The sequence below is a fragment of the Sparus aurata genome, chromosome 14 (assembly GCF_900880675.1).
Source record: "Sparus aurata chromosome 14, fSpaAur1.1, whole genome shotgun sequence".
Taxonomy (NCBI): Eukaryota; Metazoa; Chordata; class Actinopteri; order Spariformes; family Sparidae; genus Sparus; species Sparus aurata.
In genome coordinates, this window is record NC_044200.1 from 14898089 (window position 1) to 14918835 (window position 20747).

General features: G+C 42.7%; 2 protein-coding genes across 2 annotated transcripts; both read left to right on the forward strand.

The window, feature by feature from the left end:
- The first annotated feature begins 874 nt into the window (after positions 1-874).
- tspan33a (tetraspanin 33a) lies at positions 875-7556 on the forward strand. Its single transcript, XM_030439312.1, has 8 exons — positions 875-1143; positions 2931-2988; positions 3882-4009; positions 4295-4369; positions 4896-4991; positions 5115-5243; positions 5348-5509; positions 5621-7556. Exons 1-8 carry the CDS (start codon positions 1051-1053, stop codon positions 5720-5722), a joined length of 843 nt encoding a protein of 280 aa, XP_030295172.1. The 5' UTR covers positions 875-1050; the 3' UTR covers positions 5723-7556.
- Positions 7557-10079: 2523 nt separating this feature from the next.
- On the forward strand, positions 10080-20723 carry smo (smoothened, frizzled class receptor). The gene is made up of 12 exons (XM_030440716.1): positions 10080-11067; positions 12990-13189; positions 13364-13573; positions 13660-13832; positions 13924-14143; positions 14235-14358; positions 14444-14536; positions 14932-15040; positions 15438-15623; positions 16516-16664; positions 17820-17954; positions 18052-20723. Exons 1-12 carry the CDS (start codon positions 10806-10808, stop codon positions 18651-18653), a joined length of 2463 nt encoding a protein of 820 aa, XP_030296576.1. The 5' UTR covers positions 10080-10805; the 3' UTR covers positions 18654-20723.
- The last annotated feature ends 24 nt before the right edge of the window (positions 20724-20747 follow it).

A 20747-nucleotide genomic window follows, 5' to 3' on the forward strand; every position in this document is an offset into this window, starting at 1 on the left:
GAGAAGCATAACTATGTGTGTCAAATATAGATGGTGATGTTTGAGCACTTTCGGCCAGTAGATGGCGCATGTTTGGTACTCTTTTAGTGGTGGTGTTCAGCAAATGTCCACTTATACATCACTGGACACAGTGAAGCTCAAACTTTCAACAACATTAAAAAAGAATAAAAAATACATATTTTGACTTGAGGGGGACTCTAGACTCACCATGAGCTTATCTATTACTGTACTAAAATATATAAATATCCTAAACTACACCCATCCAAGTATTAGTATTAAGTTTTAATGGGGAAACATAGGTAATTAATGCAAATATACCAGAAACTGCTTGTTTAATATGCTTTCTAAAAACTAAAAAACTTTTACTTAGGTATAAAAAATAGTGTCATTTAGACATTTTATTCAGAAGAGAAAGCTCTTCATCGCCTATACAAACTAAATAAACACACTTTCTTTGCTTTCATGACTGAATAAACTGAATAAACAAACTGACAATACAGGACAACACAACTTCATACTGTTTTACTTTGTTTATATTTGGCGGACCCTGCCACCCTTCTAGCTTCAAACGGTTTCCTCTAAGAACAGCTGGTTTATTCAGTTATGGGGGAGATAAAAAAAAAAAAAAACAACAACATCTTTCCAAGTTCTTATTATTACCTTATTACTATTGTAAATGATAAAACAATCTGATATTCAATTTCTGCTCCAAAACTACATAGTGCCCCTTTAATATCAAAACATAGTAAATAAAAGCAAAAGTACCAAAAGAGTACCCAGCTCTCCAGGTTGATGATCACCTTTAAAGACATGACACAGGATGGTAACACACACCCAGTGTGTAACACACACGCCCAGTCGGTGCTGCCCACACTGCGCTCGCCTGCAGCAGCTTGTGACTCCTCACTGTAACTGTACGTGTCGGCTCAAGTCTGTTCGTAATGCTGTAGAGTCTCCAGCTCACTGAAACTCGTGTTTGTCTCTTTCATTAACACAATTAGTAAGCAATTTGTGCGCAAAGTTGGATTTTACGCTTGGATACTTGTCGCCATGGGAGGAAGACGCAGAGGAAACGACGATGACTTCAGCTACGTCAGTCCAGTGGTCAAATACCTACTGTTCTTATTTAATTTCATATTCTGGGTGAGTGTTTTTTTTTTCTAAGGCTGTTAAATCCTTTGTTTGATTTTTCCTTGTGTGCTGGTTAATCACTGTGTTTCTCGGCCAATCCCATCTGATCTCTGGCAGCTTCAATTAAACTCCTTATAACTAACAAAATAAGAGTTGTTTCAGGTTTCAGCTATGGACACTCACTGTGCTTTCTGGCATGTAGATGTTGACAACTGGAGCGCCCTCTGCTTTGTTTGAGCTGGTTATTCATTCACTTTTTATAGACACAAAAAAAGAAGTGAAACAGTTTCCAGGAAATTGGAAAGAGGAAGTTATCATACATGTCTGACACATGTCACACACCAGGTGTCCGCTGTGTCAAACACTGGCCACTTCGACAGTGAACAACTTTTATTTTCACTTTGAAGGAGTGTGTTATCAGATTTAGTCCCGCTTAAATCCCAGCTCAGAACCTGTTTGGTGTTGTTGTGAGCGCTTGAAATACCTGCTCTGAGTAAACAAGCTGTGTGCTGCTGTGGTTTGCTTTCAGGAGAAGGTCCTCTCATGACATAAGCAGCTGCCAAGAAACACAAACTTCCAGTGATCCATATTACGATGCACATTTTTGCACAAATTTCTCTGCAGGTACTCTGGCTGACCGTCTCCAGCAGTGAGATGTTAATGATTGCACAACTTTCTGGCTTTAAAAGTAAAGGATCTGGTTAAAAGCAACAGCGGGTGGGTTGCAAACAAACCAAAGTTCATATCAGTGAGTTGCAGCGTCAGGTGCTCTGGGGCTGTAGCATAAGGAGATTTAGAGCATTTTAAAGCAGATCTGTCGCAGCAGATTAAAAGTGTGAGCGGAGTGTAAGGAGACTTTTCTTGATTCAGCTAAAAAAAAAATGGCAGAATAAGAGGATAAATACGAGTTGAGTTTAAACGTAGACGAATCCCTCGCTTCTTTACGTGTGAATAGACATGAAATCATGTATTAAGTCCCTCTAAATGTTCACCGACATCTTCTGCAAGTGTGTCCTCGAGCATGATTCCGGCCGTGTACAAACAGGGCAAGGCCATGTAAAAACTTGAAACTCTTCAACATGGAATGTGTCGTCATTTCTGTTGCCTCTGGCTACAAAAGACTCTGTGTAAGGCAGTCATCACCGCAGATGCGCTGTTCTTCTCTGGACTGGATTGTCTGTAATCTCAGGAAATGTCACGCAAAGTCCATGTTTAGTCAGAATCCCAGGAATTAGCTGTATGGTGAGTCGGCACAGTGGCGATTTACAACATGAATCAGTCGTGTCTCCAAATAACAACAGAAAATCTTTTAGCTTCTGGTGTCACGTCTGGTTTATTCACAGTGAAAGCAAACCTTTAACAGAAATGTGCAGACAGATCTAGCCTTGCCCTCCCGACCCAGGAAGGTGCAGTGTCTGTGGTAACAGGATCCATTTCATTCATGGTGGAAAGAGAGTTCCTGAGGGCTCCCTTTTATTCTATTGAGGCGAAGAGAGAAGCACTGAGTGAATGGAACAGGTTTCTGCCAGGTTGCTTTAGTCAAATGGAAAACAGAGCGGGTGAATTTCCTTTTGACTCACCTAAAATCTACTATCAGTTAAGTCTTGCCCGTGACTCACACAGTAGATACCTGATTAAGCGTTGCCACTCCCTGGACAAGTATGAACATACAAATAGTTCTTTTCTAATATTGCGGTCTGTGGTTTTTTCTCCTCATTATGTCCCAGTTATACTATTTTGAACAGGTCGAACTACAGAGACATTCTGTGAAATCTTCTTTTTCTCTGTGCCCTCCTCAGATAATCGCCCTGGTGATGGTGTCGATCGGTGTGTACGCCCGCATGATGAAACATGCAGGTGAATGATCCTTCACTGATAGAGCAGCCAGGCTCTCCTCATGTTTAGTGTGAGACAGAGGGAGTATTCAGTGTCAGGACAGTGATGCTGCTTTCTTTTTTTGAAAGGGGGGGGGCTTCCACTGTATGGAGTCACAGGAGCGCCGTTAAAAAAATCTGTAAAAGGTTATATTTGCATTTTTTTAATTGTACTTTAGATTTTCCTTTCTTGTTTAGTCACCCATTTTTAGTTTTATTCATTTCTTTTTATAATTTTTACAGTATTCATTCAAGCTTCCAATTATTCATTTTGATTTATTTCCCTTTCTATTTCTAAATGTTTTACCTACACATTTATTATTTTACTACTCTTTATATTTCCACATTTTAATGACATTGTATTCTTTTATATCTCTTTATATTTCAAAAAATGCAATGTACTTCTTCTTCTTTTCTATATTTATATTTGTACTCTGCATTTTCATTTACTTATTTTTTTATTTTGTAGTCAATTTTCCACATTTATATTCTTGTTTTACAGATTTATTATTTAATTTATCTATTTCATTTAGTTCTCTTTATTTTTCTACATTTACTTTCTTGTTTACCAGATTTTTTTCTTTTTATGATTTCACATTGTTTTTATTTATTCATTAATTATATATTTTTACATTTGTCTTATTTATTATCTTATTTATTGTTCTTTTTATTTCCACATTTATTTTCTTGCTCTTTTCCAGATTTATGTTTTATGGCGCTGCTGTGACCACAGTGGGGAAAAACTCTGATACCAGCATCAGACAACACACTTCCATAATGTTTCCTATTTCTTTTAGCGAGGAACAATTCTGTCTGGTGGAGCGGTTCCTCTGCTCACATCAGTCTTTGAACTCCTCTTTCCTTCCCTCCTGTCAGAGGCAGCTCTGGCGTGTCTGTCAGTGGACCCTGCTGTAATGCTGATGGTCGTGGGGATCCTCATGTTCATCATCACCTTCTGTGGCTGCGTGGGCTCCCTGAGAGAAAACATCTGCCTTCTGCAGACAGTAAGTCAGGAGTGTTTCCAACCAGCTTTAATGTATTAATTTTTTTTGTCACAGTATGAATGTTAATAGCATATTATTCTGAAACCAATAAAATCAGCCTTAATGCCTGTAGAAGAAGAATCTTAAGCAGTCTGATGAAAACAAGAAACTCTGTCTTTAATTGACAAGCTTTTTACAGCGTCTTTCTGTTGCTCTTGGCTTTCTTGCATGTTTCTGCTTATTTTCTCTAATTATAGAAGTTATTATTATAGTGTTGTATTCATCTCCACTTCTTCATCCTCGCAGTTCTGTGTCTGTCTGACGGTGATCTTCATTCTCCAGCTGGTGGCTGGAGTGCTGGGCTTCGTCTTCGCTGATAAGGTATGGAAAATCAATATGAGGATCAATTAGAATAATATGAGCATAAATGTATTTGGAAAAAAGAAAGCGTTTTATGCGCTCTGAACTTCTGTTGAACTTGGAAACTGGTGTCTTAGTTTTAATATATATTCTTAGAATATATTAAATCTAGTTATCTGTATGAGGGAATAACTGCATAATAAAACTGATGCACCTTGGGGCAAACTGAGCTTTATTTTTTTTTTATTTTGTGGTTGTAAGGACGGGGGGAAACACTGCCCTCTCCTCGTCTTTGTCTGTAACTGCTGCATCATTTTAATTTGCTCATGCATGGCTGTTATAAATGGGATTTTGTTTGTCCGACGTTGAGAGGAAGCCTGATTTCTGATGCTTGACGGCGATTAGAAAGAGCACAGTCTATTGGGATGGTTACATTTGTCATGAACATACTCCTAGCTCCAGACGTATGATACCTAACGAGTCTATGATACAATCTAACGAGTGCATTCATGATAATCTCGTTAAATTAATCTTTTTCATACTCAAGGCTCGTAACAAAGTGACAGAGATGATCAATAAAGCCATCGTCCACTACAGGGAAGACATCGATCTGCAAAACCTCATTGACTTTGGTCAGAAAGAGGTGAGGACTAAATCCAAAACACAGACTTCATACGTACTATACTGTCTTTATCATCAGGGATAATAGTGGCCTCACACAGACACCTGACATGTCTTGAATTGACTTCCATCTTTGCCAAAACAGTTTGGCTGCTGTGGTGGTGTCACGTTCACCGACTGGTCCCAGAACATGTACTTCGACTGCAAGCAGAGCAACCCCAGCAGAGAGCGCTGCTCCGTCCCCTTCTCCTGTTGCATCATGCCCCCAAACAAGGTCTCCTTCATCACAGGACTCTGCTAATATCTTTAGTGTCGTTTAATACGTGATTTTTTACCTACATCTGTTTACTGAGTTGTCTTTTGACTCTAAATTTGCAGGTGGTTATCAACACCATGTGTGGACAAGGTATGCAGGAGTTGGAGTACACTAAGGCTGTAGAGTTCATCCACACCAACGGCTGCATAGACAAACTGGTGGACTGGATCCACAGTAACCTGTTCCTGCTGGGAGGCATCGCCCTGGGACTGGCCATACCACAGGTGGGATATGAAAATGAGGCATTACAAAATGTTTCCCCCTGCAGTGTCTCCCCCTCTGGAGCAGAGACTTGACATGCCCAGCTGCTGAGCCATCTGTTTTGTCTCCTGCAGCTGGTTGGCATCCTCCTGTCTCAGATTCTGATCAACCAGATCAAAGACCAGATCGAGCTCCAGAACTACAACCTCAAGCACCGCTCCGACCCCTGGAGATGACCCGGGCCAGATCACACCAGATTCTCCTGAACGGCACCAGAAACTTGGTGCCACCGGCAGGCGTCTTTGCCAGCACTCTGTATCACACATACAAACATCTTTCATCTCTGCCTGGATTGAGGCTTCTTCTTCGTTGCTCTCGACTTAGAAACACAACGCGAGTGTTAAGTGAAACCACTGATGTTCTTTGAGAGGGGAGTCAGGACACAGGGAGGAAACTGATCGAGGAACGGGACTCTGTCGCCACCTACTGGACGAAGACCATGCTTGAATTTACCAAACTAAACAGAGGCGTGCTGGGTGCTCGGGCTTACATTGAGGGGATCACTGACCTTTACATCAGCCTTTTTTAAAAATCATTTCTTTTATGTCAAAGATGCCAAATAGGAGTGTTAATACATATCAATGTATTTTTTTTGTTCCAGCAGGATCCACGTTACTGTAAATATTAATTAACTGACTGAATTTCATTTTTTTTTTAGCATTTTGTAGATGTTTTAAAACGTCAGAGTCAAAGAGAATGTCAGAAAGAAAGTCTTAATGCATACTCAGGGATGCTGCTCATGGCCGCCATCGCCTGCGAGATGCACCTGACATTTATCACAACTGACATGCGTACCCTTAAAATACGCCTGTTTTCACTCTGTAGTTAACTTGTCATACAGAAAGGTCAGCCTGCTCGATACATTCCTAAAGATAAAGCATGATGGGATGTAGTTTTGAAAAAAATGATTTACCACTGGACCCTGTTACAAAAGAGAAACAGAGTGAGAGCGTAATAAATCTTGTTTACATGATGGTTGCAGGAGTTTTCACTTGACAATCAACTGTAAAGGTAATGTTTGCACCCGCGGTCTCCATGGTAACACGGCCATGCTGGGCAGCCTGGTTGTCCTGCCGAGACCTCACACTGTACATGATGTCATTTCCTCCTCTCGGTTTTAGCTGCCAACATGGCCGCGCGGTGCATGTGTTTCATGTTAATGTATGCCAAGCCACAAAGGCCGTGTATTCCTTTCTCGCATGTGTTGTGGCTGACGGGTTCCCAATCCTGTGCGCATCATTCGAATCCAGTCCTCACCGCTCTCTTTGTCATTCTTTTTTTGTAGTTATTTGCAACCCAAATAAAAAAAAGGAGAGAGGGAAATTCCCAGTTTGCCACTAAAGAAAGCAGTTGTGTGAATGCCTGAGGTGCTGCAGTGTTGTCGTGTCGAAGGGCCAAGTTTGTGTTTTGTGACCAGGCGGCGGTTGAGGTTCTGCGACTGTGGAAAAAAAAAGTCTGATTTACAAAGGACTGAAACGCTGTCCGTTGTCTTGATATGGTAACAACTTAAACCTGACCTGCTCTGACAGCGCAAGGAGAGTGTAGCTGTAATTAACTGCTTTTGTCTGAGGCTTTGTGTGTCTGAAAGTCATGTCAGCGAGTGTCTGTTTGGAATTTCTTTGCATGGGAGTGACTCTGGGGCAAATCAATCTGAGCAAAGCTGCCATTTCATTCTCCACCTTCTGTCAAGAGAGGCACGATCCGGCTCGAGCGCAAAAAACCCCTGAGTTCTTTCTGAGAACATTCCCAGCCTGAAACCCGACGCCTGTAATCTTCAGGAGCCCGAAAACAGTCCTGCATGTTTAACAGCCTTTTGACGCAAGTCCACAATCTAAACATGACATTTGGATGTTAGTTTAAAGCTGCAGTTACTCCCCTCGCTGGGATTTTCCCCCTCGGCAAAAATGTCACCGATCAATCTGACGGCCACTGAGGGAGTGAGAAAAACATCTGGGACGGATGGCAGAGGTGTGACATGTTGTAATTAAGTAAAAAAAAAAAAAAAAAAAAGCAGCCGAGTGTAATGAGAAAGCGACAGTTGTAACAGCAGCGTACGGCTCCCGTGATGGTGGCTGTGTTTTGGTATGAGTGTGTGTGTGTGTGTGTGTGTGTGTGAGTGAGAGTGAGTGAGTGTGTGTTGGCCTGGGCTCCGGGACACTGTGTGTGGTCCCTCCTGGGTTTTTTTTTTTTTTTTTTTCTGCCTCTGACTCACTCAGGCGGCCATGTTGCTGTGGATTTCAAGGAGGCCCAGACAGAGAGAGGGGAGGGAGGGAGGGAGAGGGGAGGGAGGGAGCAGAGCTAACCCAGATTTACTCTCAGGACACCAGGGGAGAAACAAAGCATCTGCAGCCGTGCAAATACCACAAGTGCACCGTCCAATTAATGCGGTAACAACGGCACCGCGCTCGAGGATTTAACCAGTTTGAAATTTCTCTTAAGCGACAGGGGACATTCAGATAAACTCAAATAAAACGGCTCAAAGCAATATGTGTTACTTGTGTGTTGTGTAGCAGTTGTTTTTTTGTTTTTTTTCTTTTAGTTTCCTGCAACCACGAGAGGAAGTCCAGTCCATTATGGAACTTCCGGAGGATTTAATGCAGTTTTGAGTTATTAACTGCGTCCCTCCGCTGCCTCGCTCCCACACACTGACACACTGCTGCCATACAACAGCTACACAAAACTTCTTGCAACGCTTGCACAGTTCTGACCGTCATGATCTCAAGTGATTCCGAAGAAAAGATGGCTGCTTGTCGAGCCTCATTCCCCTGTCGCCAGATATGGACTCAGTCGTTTGTACACCAACCCTGGGAACTCAACAACCAACTGTATTTCCTCAGAACTGCCCTCTTACTGCTGTACTTTCAACCCAAACAGGCACTTATATACAGGAAACAAATTACAAATGTGAACAAATCATGTCTGATGTCTGATGTGATCCTTCACAGTCAGATGTTCATTGAGCTAGATTTGTCAGCAGATGAGCCCACATGTTCAGTATCTGTAAGTTGTCTGTTTATAACATGGTGTTGTTTAATGATATCTCATCATTATTGTCTCATTACTGTCTTATTGTCACTGCCCACATAACCTATTTATATAACGTTGTGTACATATGTGTTGTATCTATTAGTACTTATAAGAAAGGTGGAATATAACCCAATACATTTAGTCAAGCACTGTATTTAAATACAAATTAGAGGTCATTTTCTTTTTACCCACTAGTTACTTCAATTAAGATTTCTGAGGAGTATATCAAACATGATGTTTTGTTATATATTAAACTATCCAACAGCTTGTTGCAAGCTTGCATGGTTTGTTGATTGATCATTAAGTTGACTGACTGAAGATCAACTGATCAACTATTTTGATACTCATCTAATTCATTCACAGAGGCACATTTAGCTGCTTTTCCTTTTAATTATTAAAAATGTTTAGTGTATTTTTTTTGTAGTAGTAGTAGTAATTTGAGGTTTTGGACTTTCGGTTAAACAAAACAAACACAGTGAAGGTGTCACTTTTTCTTTATGTTTTTTACAAACCCAACAATCAATCAAGAGCATAATCATCGGATTAAACCATAATGAAAATAACAAGTAGTTACATTCTTACACAAAACAGTTCCTCAAACAACTACAACAGTAAAATCCGGCGTTACACTGATGCATGAGCAATAATAATCTAATGATATAATATATGTAGTAGAGTGACAGTGACGGGGGACGTTTCATCGTATTGAAAACGTTTACTTTTAATCATTAAACTACATTTTCTTGACTATATCGACATCCTTTTACTTGAAGGTGCACTCAGTAGTTTGTGGGACGAGAGATTAATCACAGGAGATGGATTTTATTCATGTAATTTGACCTGTGACCTGATCGATATTTTGAAGTATGGTTAACTCAGTCTAGGTCTAATGCTTTCCTCCATCACTGTGCCTATTATGTAACACACATATACATGCTATTGTATTTATTCAATGCACATTGCTCTTTAATGTCATCTCTTCATTTATTTCTATTTATTTAAGTCACACTCCTGTACTTTTCTATCCGTCTACTCGTTTCTTGTGCAGCTGTTGCATTTAAGTCCTCACACTATTCAATGTGATGGTGAGAAGCTCATAAAGCAGCATCAGCACCACCTCACTGAAAGTCCACTTACATTTTAAATACATGTCTGTTGATGCCGGCTGTATTAAAGCACATGCACATCGCTTTAGTCGATCAATAATGAGTGAAAGGCCTTGAGGTCTTTCAGGGGATTCGTAAATAAAAGCTGTGAGACACGTTCACACGATCACACAGGTGTCTGATCACCAAACACTACACACACACACACACACACACTACCCACACCCTCTTGTCAGGTGGAGGCTCCGTGTTGTTTTTGGGGTCCTTGAGATGAGAGCTTTTTTTGGAGAAGGCCTGCCATAAGGCACATTCTTCCACTTGCAGAAGGGGGGATGGGAGGGGAGGTTTTGTTGCTCTGGCTCTCCCCCACCATGTGCATACCAGAGACAAAACACACACACACACACTCACACAACCAGCAGCTCATGAACACAGCACTGAGCTGTGATCAGACTTCAGCTTCACCAGGGAGAAAAAAACACCCTCCTCGGGACGCGCAGAGAGATTTGGGATAACTGATCATCTTATTTTTTCTGCCTGCATGTAAATAAAGGGGGGGCTGTGGAAAAGGGGGTGGTGCGTCAGAGCTGGAGATCCTATTACAGAGATCCAGACTTTTTCATGGCAAGTTTTTTTTTTTTTTTTTTTTTGGAAGTGGGGGGAGGGCGAAATCTACTACTTCCACGGCGTTTTTCATACCCAGCCCTAAAAAAAAAAATGCTCCAAATGAAATCTATTCTAGCGTTTGTTGTTTGTTTCATAAGTAGATGATGCGTTTTCTCCAGAGCTGAAGGCGGTGTGTGTTTTTTGTTTTGTTTTGGGTTTTTTTTTACTTTCTTGGAGCTGCCGGGTTTTTGGAGAATGAAGGAATTCCGGAGGATCCAGCAGCGAGGATCGGACGAGAAGTGCAGGATAAAAAAAGTTTGGGAGGACTGCGAGAAAAGTTTGACGCGCTCCGCAGATTTTCCTCCTCGACATGGCGCGTTGGGAAACTTATTCTGAGGACTTCGTGTGCGGATTCAGGGGGAAGTGAATGAAAAAGCGCCGAGGATTCAGGAGGAATCTCACTTTGTTTTGTTTTGTTTTTTAGCGCACGGTTTGAATCTCCTCTCTCCCCCCCAACAAGATGTCTTCCCAGGCTCGGAGCCCCATTGTTGGATTTTACGGGATGCTTTGCGTCTGGGCTGCCTGGCTCTCGGGCTCCGGGGCCGTGTTGTCCCCGAACGGCACGATATTTGAGGACAAATGCAAGAAAACCACAACTTGCGAGGCCCTGAAGTACAACACATGCCTGGGATCGCCTTTGCCTTACACGCACACTTCTCTGGTCCTGGCGGAGGACTCCAGCACCCAAGAGGAGGCTTATGAGAAGCTGACCATGTGGTCTGGTGAGTTTTAATGTCTCATTTTGGAGCCTATAGAATGATGATCATCTTGTAGGTAAATAAGCAAACAGTGGTTGACAGTAAATGTATAATAAATCCCATTTGTTGGAGTCTAGGTGCCCCAAAATGGTTATCATGTGGTTATTATGAATATAAAGATGGCTTACAATATTCAAAAGTGATAATTAAGAAGTAGAATTTCACTTAACATCTATATTGACTCCATTATGTGGATTTTGTAACAAGCTTGTTATATTTTGGCTTTCGTGCTTTTATTTTGTAGGAATTAAACAATAAATACACGCATTAACACGTAATAAAGTGGGGCCAATTTGATTGATTAAAAAAAATTCTTGTTCTAATCATTACACAGAAATATTCAGCGTTGTTTACCAGGTGATAATAATGTTAATTGGTGTGTCAAAGGGAGGCAGAGACCCCCCCCCCCCCCCCCCCCCCCCCCCCTCAACAGGAAATGAAGGGTTAAAAGCCATTAAAGGCAACAATGGGAGTCACTCACAGGTGTGAGAGAGGAAACAATAGTGGAGTCTGGCTGATGAAAGGTTTCTAGATGATCTGTTTGAGGACTTTCACATTCATAAGCAAACACTAATGAGCTGCCAGACCCCAGACAGTCCCTCACAGGTGTCAAGTGCTCCTAAATAACCCCAAATGAGTCCTATTTGTATCTTGGGTATGGTAAATTGTGGCTCCTGTGCTCCTGAGAATTATGATTATTTTTGTTTTGTTTAGGTTTAAATATGCTTTTGACCGTGTCAGCCAAATTGTGTCCTATGTTGTTGTTGCTCTCTACTGATACAAAGTGTCCCGGTGTATCACAGCTGGACTCCTTACAGGTGCTTTTTCATATTTCATGAGATTTCACAAGAACGCGCTTTATCAGGAACACACTCAAAATAAAAAATGGCATTCAAAATATGCCGGAAACTGCCCTTATTTTCGACATCAATTAACCTGCTGGATCATTTTTGGATTAATCACTTTGTCCATAAAATGTGATAGCAATAACATTTTTATTACTAGTTGTTGATCAAGTTTCCTTTCAGTGGCTGAAAAGTGACTGATTATTTTCATTATCAATTAATCTGCCAATTCTACTCTAATCCGATATCAAATTAAGCATATTCAGGTCTGTTAGAACCAGATTTTTATCTGGATCAAATCTGTACTCATTCGTAGATACCAGCCACCTTAATATATGTACTTGATTGTTTTCATCAAAATCCATACATTATTCCCTGAGAAATTAACAGAAACAGCGAGAGAAAAAAAGCACTATGTCGCAGTATTCAAGAAAGATAAATACAATTCCTGGATATGTGGCAGGGAGCCACTCTCGATCTCCAGTTTTTGTGGGGATATGTTATGTAGTTTTTGTGTAATCCTGCTGACAAACCAACCAACAAACCTACAATCACAGGCAAAAACACAACATCCTCAGCGGGGGTAAAACTTGTGAAAAATGCTTGTAACAAATTCCAAGAGCCCAAAATGACATCTTCAAGTTGCTTCTTTTGTTTAACCAACAGTCAAAACCCAAAGACTCTTCATTTACTGTCATAAATGACAAAGAAAAGCAGGACATCCTGACATATAAGATGCTGAAACCAGCACAATTTTGATGTTTTCGCTTGTAAAATGACTGAAACAATTAATCAGTTCAAATGGTTGCCAAATAATTCCCTTTTTATTGACCTATCAGTTGATAATAAAAATACATTTTGCAGCTCTAAATAGTTTGTCAAAGCAACTGATCTATGATCAATCCTGTCCCTTGCTCCACCTTCCAGCTTTGGATAATTAATAGTAAATCCATTAAAACAGCAATTAGCATGTCTTGCTGTACATTTCTCATGTGTAATGTCAAAGTTTCAGCCCGCTCTAAGATTGTTTTTCTCTCCTAGGTTTGAGGAACGCTCCTCGCTGTTGGTCGGTCATCCAGCCGCTGCTCTGTGCCGTCTACATGCCCAAATGTGAGAACGGTAAAGTGGAGCTGCCCAGCCAGAGCCTGTGTTTGGCGACGCGTCGGCCGTGTAGCATCGTGGACCAGGAGAGAGGCTGGCCCAACTTCCTCAAATGTGACCAGTTCCCTGTTGGCTGTTCGGTAAGCTTCAGTGTTACACGCTGTCATTTTCACTTCAGGTCAGAGGTCAGGGCCAGCTTGAGAGCAGCCGCCTTGATGTTTTTAAAAGACTTCCAGAAACTTTTTCTCCACTGATATCATAGTAATGTTGAATTAGAAGCTCACCTTTGCCCTCGCCGTCTCCTCCGTGTGCAGAATGAGGTGCAGAAGCTCAAGTTCAACACATCGGGCCAGTGTGAAGCTCCCCTGGTGAAGACGGACATCCAGTCAAGTTGGTACAAGGACGTGGAGGGCTGCGGGATCCAGTGCGACAACCCTCTGTTCACCGAGGAGGAGCACGACGACATGCACGCCTACATCGCTTACTTCGGCACCATCACCCTCCTCTGCACCTTCTTCACCCTGGTGAGACGCGACTGTGATCTTCTATCCCTATTCTGTGTATCTCTTTCCAACCGTCCTCTGACTTTGAAAATGTCCCTCCGATTCAGGCCACGTTTCTTGCCGACTGGAAGAACTCCAACCGCTACCCAGCCGTCATTCTCTTCTACATCAACGCCTGCTTCTTTGTGGGCAGCATCGGCTGGCTGGCCCAGTTCCTGGACGGGGCCCGCGACGAGATCGTGTGCAAGAGCGACAACACCATGCGACTCGGGGAGCCCTCGTACGTCTGCGACCAATCAGCCATGAGATTAGATTAGGATGTAATCAAGAAAAATAATAATAATTCACTTTATGTCGTCTGTTCTTCACAGGTCTTCAGAGACGCTCTCGTGTGTCACCATCTTCATCATCGTGTACTACTCCCTGATGTCGGGCGTGATCTGGTTCGTCATGCTGACCTACGCCTGGCACACGTCCTTTAAAGCTCTGGGCACCACCCACCAGCCGCTGTCAGGCAGAACCTCCTACTTCCACATGGTCACCTGGTCCATCCCCTTCATCCTCACCGTGGCCATCCTGGCTATCGCAGAGGTAAACCCTCACAACACTTGTTTTCGAGTCGTGGGAAAAGATGAGTCCTTTTTTTTTTATTTTGTCACTTATTCATCGTGGTGGTCCACAGGTGGACGGAGACTCGGTGAGCGGGATCTGTTTTGTGGGCTACAAAAACTACAAGTACCGGGCTGGGTTCGTGCTCGCCCCCATCGGAGTGGTGCTTGTCGTCGGTGGCTACTTCCTGATTCGGGGTGAGTGACTTAAAAAAACAGTTCTTTCTCTTCTATCCAAATCTTTCAGGCTTTGTGACCAGTGCTTCACATTTCTCTTCCTCAGGCGTCATGACTCTGTTTTCGATCAAGAGTAACCACCCGGGACTCCTGAGCGAGAAAGCAGCCAGCAAAATCAACGAGACGATGCTGAGACTTGGTACGTTCTCCCGTCTCGTTGCCACTTCGCAGCGCGTTGTAGACGTGAGAAACAGCACGCGGGTGAAAGCCCTCCTGTTTGTGATCAGAGCTGTGATCTGGGTCGGGGTTAAAGTGAAGAAATTGAATGCTTAGAGATGTGGCAGCCTGTTTATTTGGGCACACAGGCTTCATATAAAGGTCTGTAAGCTTTTGGTAAATGCTTAATCCTGGCTGTTACATTTGCAAGGATGGTAACAGAGAGCTGAATACTTAAAACATAGACACAAGTTAGCTTATTTGTCACTTCCGGTTCCCTCTTTAACATGTATCAACATGCTAATAAGTGGCCAAATGAGACTCCAGAGGTTGTCAGGGACATGAGTGATCATTTGTCTCTCTCTTTCCCCTCGTCAGGCATATTCGGATTCCTCGCTTTCGGCTTCGTGTTCATCACCTTCGGCTGCCACTTCTACGACTTCTTCAACCAGGCTGAGTGGGAGAGGAGCTTCAGAGAATATGTTCTGTGAGTTCTTAGCGTCTGTCCTCCTCAGGTGTCAGAGTCTGCTGCTCTTTTGTTGATCGCGCACTCTGCGGCGGAGGTTTTACACCTGCCTGCGTCGGGGCTGCTTGAAGCTAAATCTTCCACACAGAAATCCACAAACTGATGCTGTTGAGACTCCAAACCGCTGCTCAACCGCTCAGCTCGCAGCGGTGAATGCAGCGCTATTCCCTCACACTGTTGACACTGGCTGGATTGGAATTAATTTAGCCTCAAATATGTAAACCGCTCTCTCCTGCCCCGACATGTAAAAAAGACTCTTATTTACAGGATTCCGCTTTTGCATGTACCTTAGTCGCTAGAAAAGTATTCCGAGGCGCATGCGGCCTGGAGATGAATCATCTCATCGTGTTCTCAACAGGTGCGAAGCCAACGTGACGATCGCCTCCCAGACCAACAAGCCGATCCCAGAGTGCACCATCAAGAACCGGCCCAGCCTGATGGTGGAGAAGATCAACCTGTTCTCCATGTTTGGGACGGGAATCGCCATGAGCACTTGGGTCTGGACCAAGGCCACCATCCTCATCTGGAAACGGACCTGGTGCAAGTAAGCAAACAACAGACAGTCCTCTGTGGTCACGGTCGTACCTCTTAAAACATACGATCCCGGAGTTTGTGTTTTCTGTCAGTTGTTATGTTTGTGGTCACATTGGATGTCTAATTTCTTCGCACACAAACCAAACAGAGCAGGGTTCTTACAGAGTCTTGAGTAACCGTCAAGTTTTTAAGGTTAGGGATATGCTTGAATTACAAGTGTAGTCCTGGAAAAATGCTTCATCATCTGGTGCCTCATCTGCACTGTCACTCGTGTGAAGCAAGAATCTTTTGATATTTCAAATAAAACGAGCAGTTGTGTTTGAATTAGAATTTTACAATTGTGATCAGAACATACAGTCAAAGTTAAATGAACAGCTAGTAAGTAGTTTTTTTTTTAGATGTGATGATAGAAGGCCTCAAGAGTTTGGAAATCTGTAGTTTGTCTCCCTTGGAAGTGCTTGAAAACTGCTTGAATCTTACTTTGAAAATGTGGATTTTCCTTTTCCCAGATTTCAAAGTACGGGGGCATAGATTCCCTCAAATTCTTGCTGTGCGTCTCCAGTGTGTGCATTTAGGTTCGCTGTGTTAATCCCTGGTTTTGTAACAGCTCTCACGGGGGCTTACTGTGACTTGGATTTTCACTTGCTGGAATTAGTTTCCTTCCTGCCTTGAAACAAAAAAAAAACAGCAATTCCAGGAATGACTGTTTTCAGTTCGGGCTTACGTCTCATCCAGAGTGAAATGACGAATGCGTACGAGATCTGCATCTTGCGCAAGGTCACATGCCTGTCCATCTTTCTAACCGCCTGATTCATGTTCTCATATTACAGCCTTTCATGCTATCAGGTATTCTTTCTGCCTGTGGTCTCTCTTTCTTAACGTGCCTTTTGTTCCTGTGTCAGGATCATCGGCCGCAGTGACGACGAGCCCAAGAGGATCAAGAAGAGCAAGATGATCGCCAAGGCGTTCGCGATGAGGAAGGAGCTTCACAAGGACCCGGAGAAGGAAATGTCCTTCAGCATGCACACCGTGTCCCATGATGGACCAGTGGGTGAGTACGTCAGTGAATGCTATGAACTATGCAGTATTTTCACTAAACACAACACATGGATCCAGTCAAAATCAATCATCACTGAGGACCCACTAGTGTGTGGCGGTGTCTGTAACTGCAGTGAAACTATTCTTTTCCTGTATTTTCTTATTTAAAAGTACTTAACTTTCTTACTTAGTTACAAAGATAGTTGTTTTGTTAAATCTATTACAGGTCATCAGATTGGGTTAGTGGCTAGTCAACCAGAAGAATTTGGTATTGGACGACTAAACAATCAGCTGTAAGAATGGATTACAGCACCTTAAAACTGTGTGTTTGCAAACGACAACGGACAAATCCTCCATAGTATACCTTTTAAATGAATTCAGATCATTCTGGCGAAAGCGTTTGCTCAGGTGTTTGGCTATTTGGAGTGAGGAATGAAACTTTGGAGGCCATGTGTGGAGATGTTTGCGTGCCTCCACCTTGTGGCACATAAGTGAAAATGCAAGGTGTCTCATTTCTGTTGTTGAAAGTAAAGGTCATCCTCGTGTTAGTCGGTCTAATGCATGCATATTATTCATAGAATCCTCCCTGTTTGCCCCCACAGTAAAAGGTTGCTTCACCAAAAATACATAAACTTACTAATACTAATCTTTGAGGCTTCTGGACGGATGATAAGGTTCAGTTTTGCAATTTGGTTTCTTAAACAGTAGTGTTGGGTAGGCATCTGAACGTGGGCACATAAAATCTGAAACTGTGCATGGATGGATGCCGCTATAGGTCGGTGATGTACTCAGTTTTTTTTTGTACTTTGTGGTCACCGACTCTCTGAGCTTCACGTCAAAGATGGCGCCATGTGTGCTGATATAATGCTATACTCTTCTTGTGAACCGCCGCGTGTTATTTCTCCTCCAGATTCAGCTTGAAAAAAATGTTCCGTTTGCTTTTTTGTGGCGCAGAGGCTACACAACTGTTATGTCTATAGCTAAGAACTGAATGACACATTCCTCTGCTCGTGTAAGCTGTGAGGCCGCTGTGGCTGCGGTGCTTGTTTAGCTTGGAGCAGTTCAGAGCTGCAGAGGCACCGCGGGGGAGCCGCTAACAGTATGTTGGATTTAAAGTTGTCCTTAGTTGTCCCTAAATTGAGAGTTTTTGTGGGTTTTGTCTTCGTAGCTGGCATCAATTTTGACCTCAATGAGCCATCGAATGACGTGTCGTCAGCTTGGGCGCAGCATGTGACTAAGATGGTGGCCAGGCGAGGGGCCATCCTGCCTCAGGACATCTCTGTTACTCCTACTGGTACACCAGGTGAGAACTCACACCTTCTGCTGCAGGTTGGCTTTTTTGTTCTTTTTTTCCTCTCTTGGAAGAATCGCCAAATATGTTGCTGTCGTTTTTTTCCCAGTGCCGCCCCCAGAGGAGAGGAACAGGCTGTGGATGGTCGAGGCGGAGATTTCACCGGAGATGATAAAGAGGAAAAAGAAGAAGAAGAAGAGGAAGAAGGAGGTGCGTCCGGTGGAGGAGGCTATGGACCACCAGGCGTATCACCAGCGCGAGTTTGGTCGCAGCTCAGTGCCTCGCCTGCCCAAACTGCCGTGCCACCCGAGTCTGGTCGCCAATCTGCGGGAACAGCAGAGGCAACAGCTGCAGCTGGAGGAGGATGTCCTGCCAGGGTCCTTCCCAGATTTCCAACCCTCATGCGAGGAGAGATGTCCCTACCCACAATACCAGAGCAGTTGGAACAGCTACGGCCGCAGCCTGCTCTCTGACCATCTTACCCACAGCGACCGCCCGGAGGATCTGGGTCTCGGCCCACGCTGCCCTCCCACAGCCTCCACCTGGCAGCCACGTGGTTCTTCCCGCTACCCCGGGGAGACGGAGGGGCTGTCAGAGAGGATGGCCCACGTGGCTCGGGTACCGGCAGCACGAAGGGCTAACTATGGACCTGTGCACTCCAGGACCAACTTAATGGAAGCAGAGCTCATGGATGCCGACTCTGACTTCTAAGAGCATATCTCCGATTTATTGCTTTGTGGTACACAGACAGTAAGCTACAAAAAGTGCTGGAAACTTTCAAAAATCTTACTCAAGTGCACCTCATTTCCAACACCCAGAGGACAAGATGGAACTAAGCTGGTGAGTTTTTTTTTTTTTTAAGTTTTTTCTTTCTTTTGATGTTTTTACAAAAAGCAAAAGGGATAAAGTGAATAAAAATATGTTGTGAATAAGTTAATGAAAAATATTTTTTTATTCTTTATTTGTGTCCAGTGAGAAATTTCAAAGGCAACTCGGTGATGACAAGACAAATGAGGCAGCTAAACTTTATATGGCTTGAAACCGATGTCTTTTATTCTGAAGCCCCCCCCCCCGCCTTCATTCAGCCCTGTTTGTGACAATATTGAACTTTTAAACGCGGCAGGATAAGTCACGGTGTCATTGATGAATTACCTACTGCCTGTCAACTTTATTTTGGCAGTTGAAAAATGTTATATTCTTAATCTTGGATTGTCTGCTTTTGTCAGCCTGAATCATACAGAAGACCACACAGTTTAAAGAGAAAAAAAAAAAAAAGAATTGTACGGGCTACTTGCAAAAATGTTTAACCCGGGTCTTCTTTAATGTGACATTTAAATGTTCTGCAGGCTCCATTTCTGTCTCCCTACTATTTAGCCATTAATAACTTGTGTTTATGTACAGCTAATTAGAGGTACTAACCATTATCTCCCTTGCCCTAGTAATACTAATATCACAGAAAATATTGCTAAAGTGGTTTTGAGAGGTTGCCTTAAGGATCTACGAACCAGGAAGTACTAAAAGAAATGGTTCAATTTGTACACGCCATTTTGTTTCAAAGCTCCCATATCGTAGATTTCCAGATTTATTTTATTATAAAGCAAAGAAAAGGAAAGTAAATGTTGAATCCGTGGAGCAATGCAAAGCGGCCACGACTTCCGTAATGTTCTGATGTCACAACTATACAGGCCATGCCCCCCAGCATAGACACGGTTGCAAAAACCCCCGCAGAGCTCATGTTGGAAACACGGTGGGCGGTGCCTGCTCAGTCCTGTGAGACCAATCAGAGCTGACTGGGCTAAAAATACATGATTCGATACACCCACAGATAGCTTATTGTTTTTTCGGAGAAGAATACTGAAATTAAATGTCCATAACAAGTTCTCTCTGTATGCTTTCAGAACAACGTTTCATCTTGTACAATTATTTTTAAAAGTGTTATTTTTTTACAGCAGTGTTTCTGCTTTTGTGTATCCGTTGTACATATTCAATCTAAACTGGGCTTCATATGTGTGTCCTCCTCTCTTCAGTCCAGTTTAAGGTCGTCTTCATGATGTATTTTAACACCACAGTGGGCTTAGAAGTCACTTTTTACCTGAATGCATCTATTTTTCACCCTCTCTCTCTCTCTTTCTACATGTGTGTACTGTATATAGGTTGTCCATAGAGTTCTCACTAAGGGTATTATTTGTACAGATTTATATATCAAGTCACTTGATTGCTCTGCTGATATGATAAATAAAAAAGGGAAGAGTCAACTGCGCTATAAAAAAAAGTTTTCACTGTACTTGTGCTGTAACCAAAATCTCACCCGGCGTTGCCGTGTTACACTCAGTATGGAGGAACGATGCTGAAGCAGACTGTGATAGAGCGACACATAGCCGATATGAATTACCCCGTCTAATGTAATTCATGTGAGATGTGTATGATAGAGAATTATTTATGTTGTTATTAGTTACCGCACTGCTATGAATTCGTCAATGTAGTGAGTCTGGCAGCAAAAATAAAAGCATAGCCGATGTCCACCCCGAAAAAGTTTATGTTCAAAGATTATTAAAAACATTAAATGAGGAATACTTTAGACTTTCGCTCTTTATGCCTCGGAAAGTAATACGTTCTGTTTTTTTGTGAGCTGTCTAAAAGGTGTCGGCCTGCCGGCTGGTCCTGTGTTGCTTTCTGTGTCTAGTCTCCCAACTGTGTACAAAGAAAAGATTACTGTCACTCTGACTGTGCAGCTGTACTTTTTGTGTTTTCATGTGTAAATAAAAGTAACCCTACACTTTGCCGTGTGATTGTTTGGTCATATTT

Bases quoted from the DNA above. Each gene is read 5' to 3' on its own strand.
- smo (XM_030440716.1), top strand. From the start codon at position 10,806: ATGTCTTCCCAGGCTCGGAGCCCCATTGTTGGATTTTACGGGATGCTT. The intron at 14,537-14,931 runs GTACGTTCTCCC...TCCCCTCGTCAG, and splicing joins CGAGACGATGCTGAGACTTG to GCATATTCGGATTCCTCGCT. The intron at 15,624-16,515 runs GTAAGCAAACAA...TTCCTGTGTCAG, and splicing joins TGGAAACGGACCTGGTGCAA to GATCATCGGCCGCAGTGACG.
- tspan33a (XM_030439312.1), top strand. From the start codon at position 1,051: ATGGGAGGAAGACGCAGAGGAAACGACGATGACTTCAGCTACGTCAGT. The intron at 4,010-4,294 runs GTAAGTCAGGAG...TCATCCTCGCAG, and splicing joins ACATCTGCCTTCTGCAGACA to TTCTGTGTCTGTCTGACGGT. The intron at 4,370-4,895 runs GTATGGAAAATC...TTCATACTCAAG, and splicing joins GCTTCGTCTTCGCTGATAAG to GCTCGTAACAAAGTGACAGA.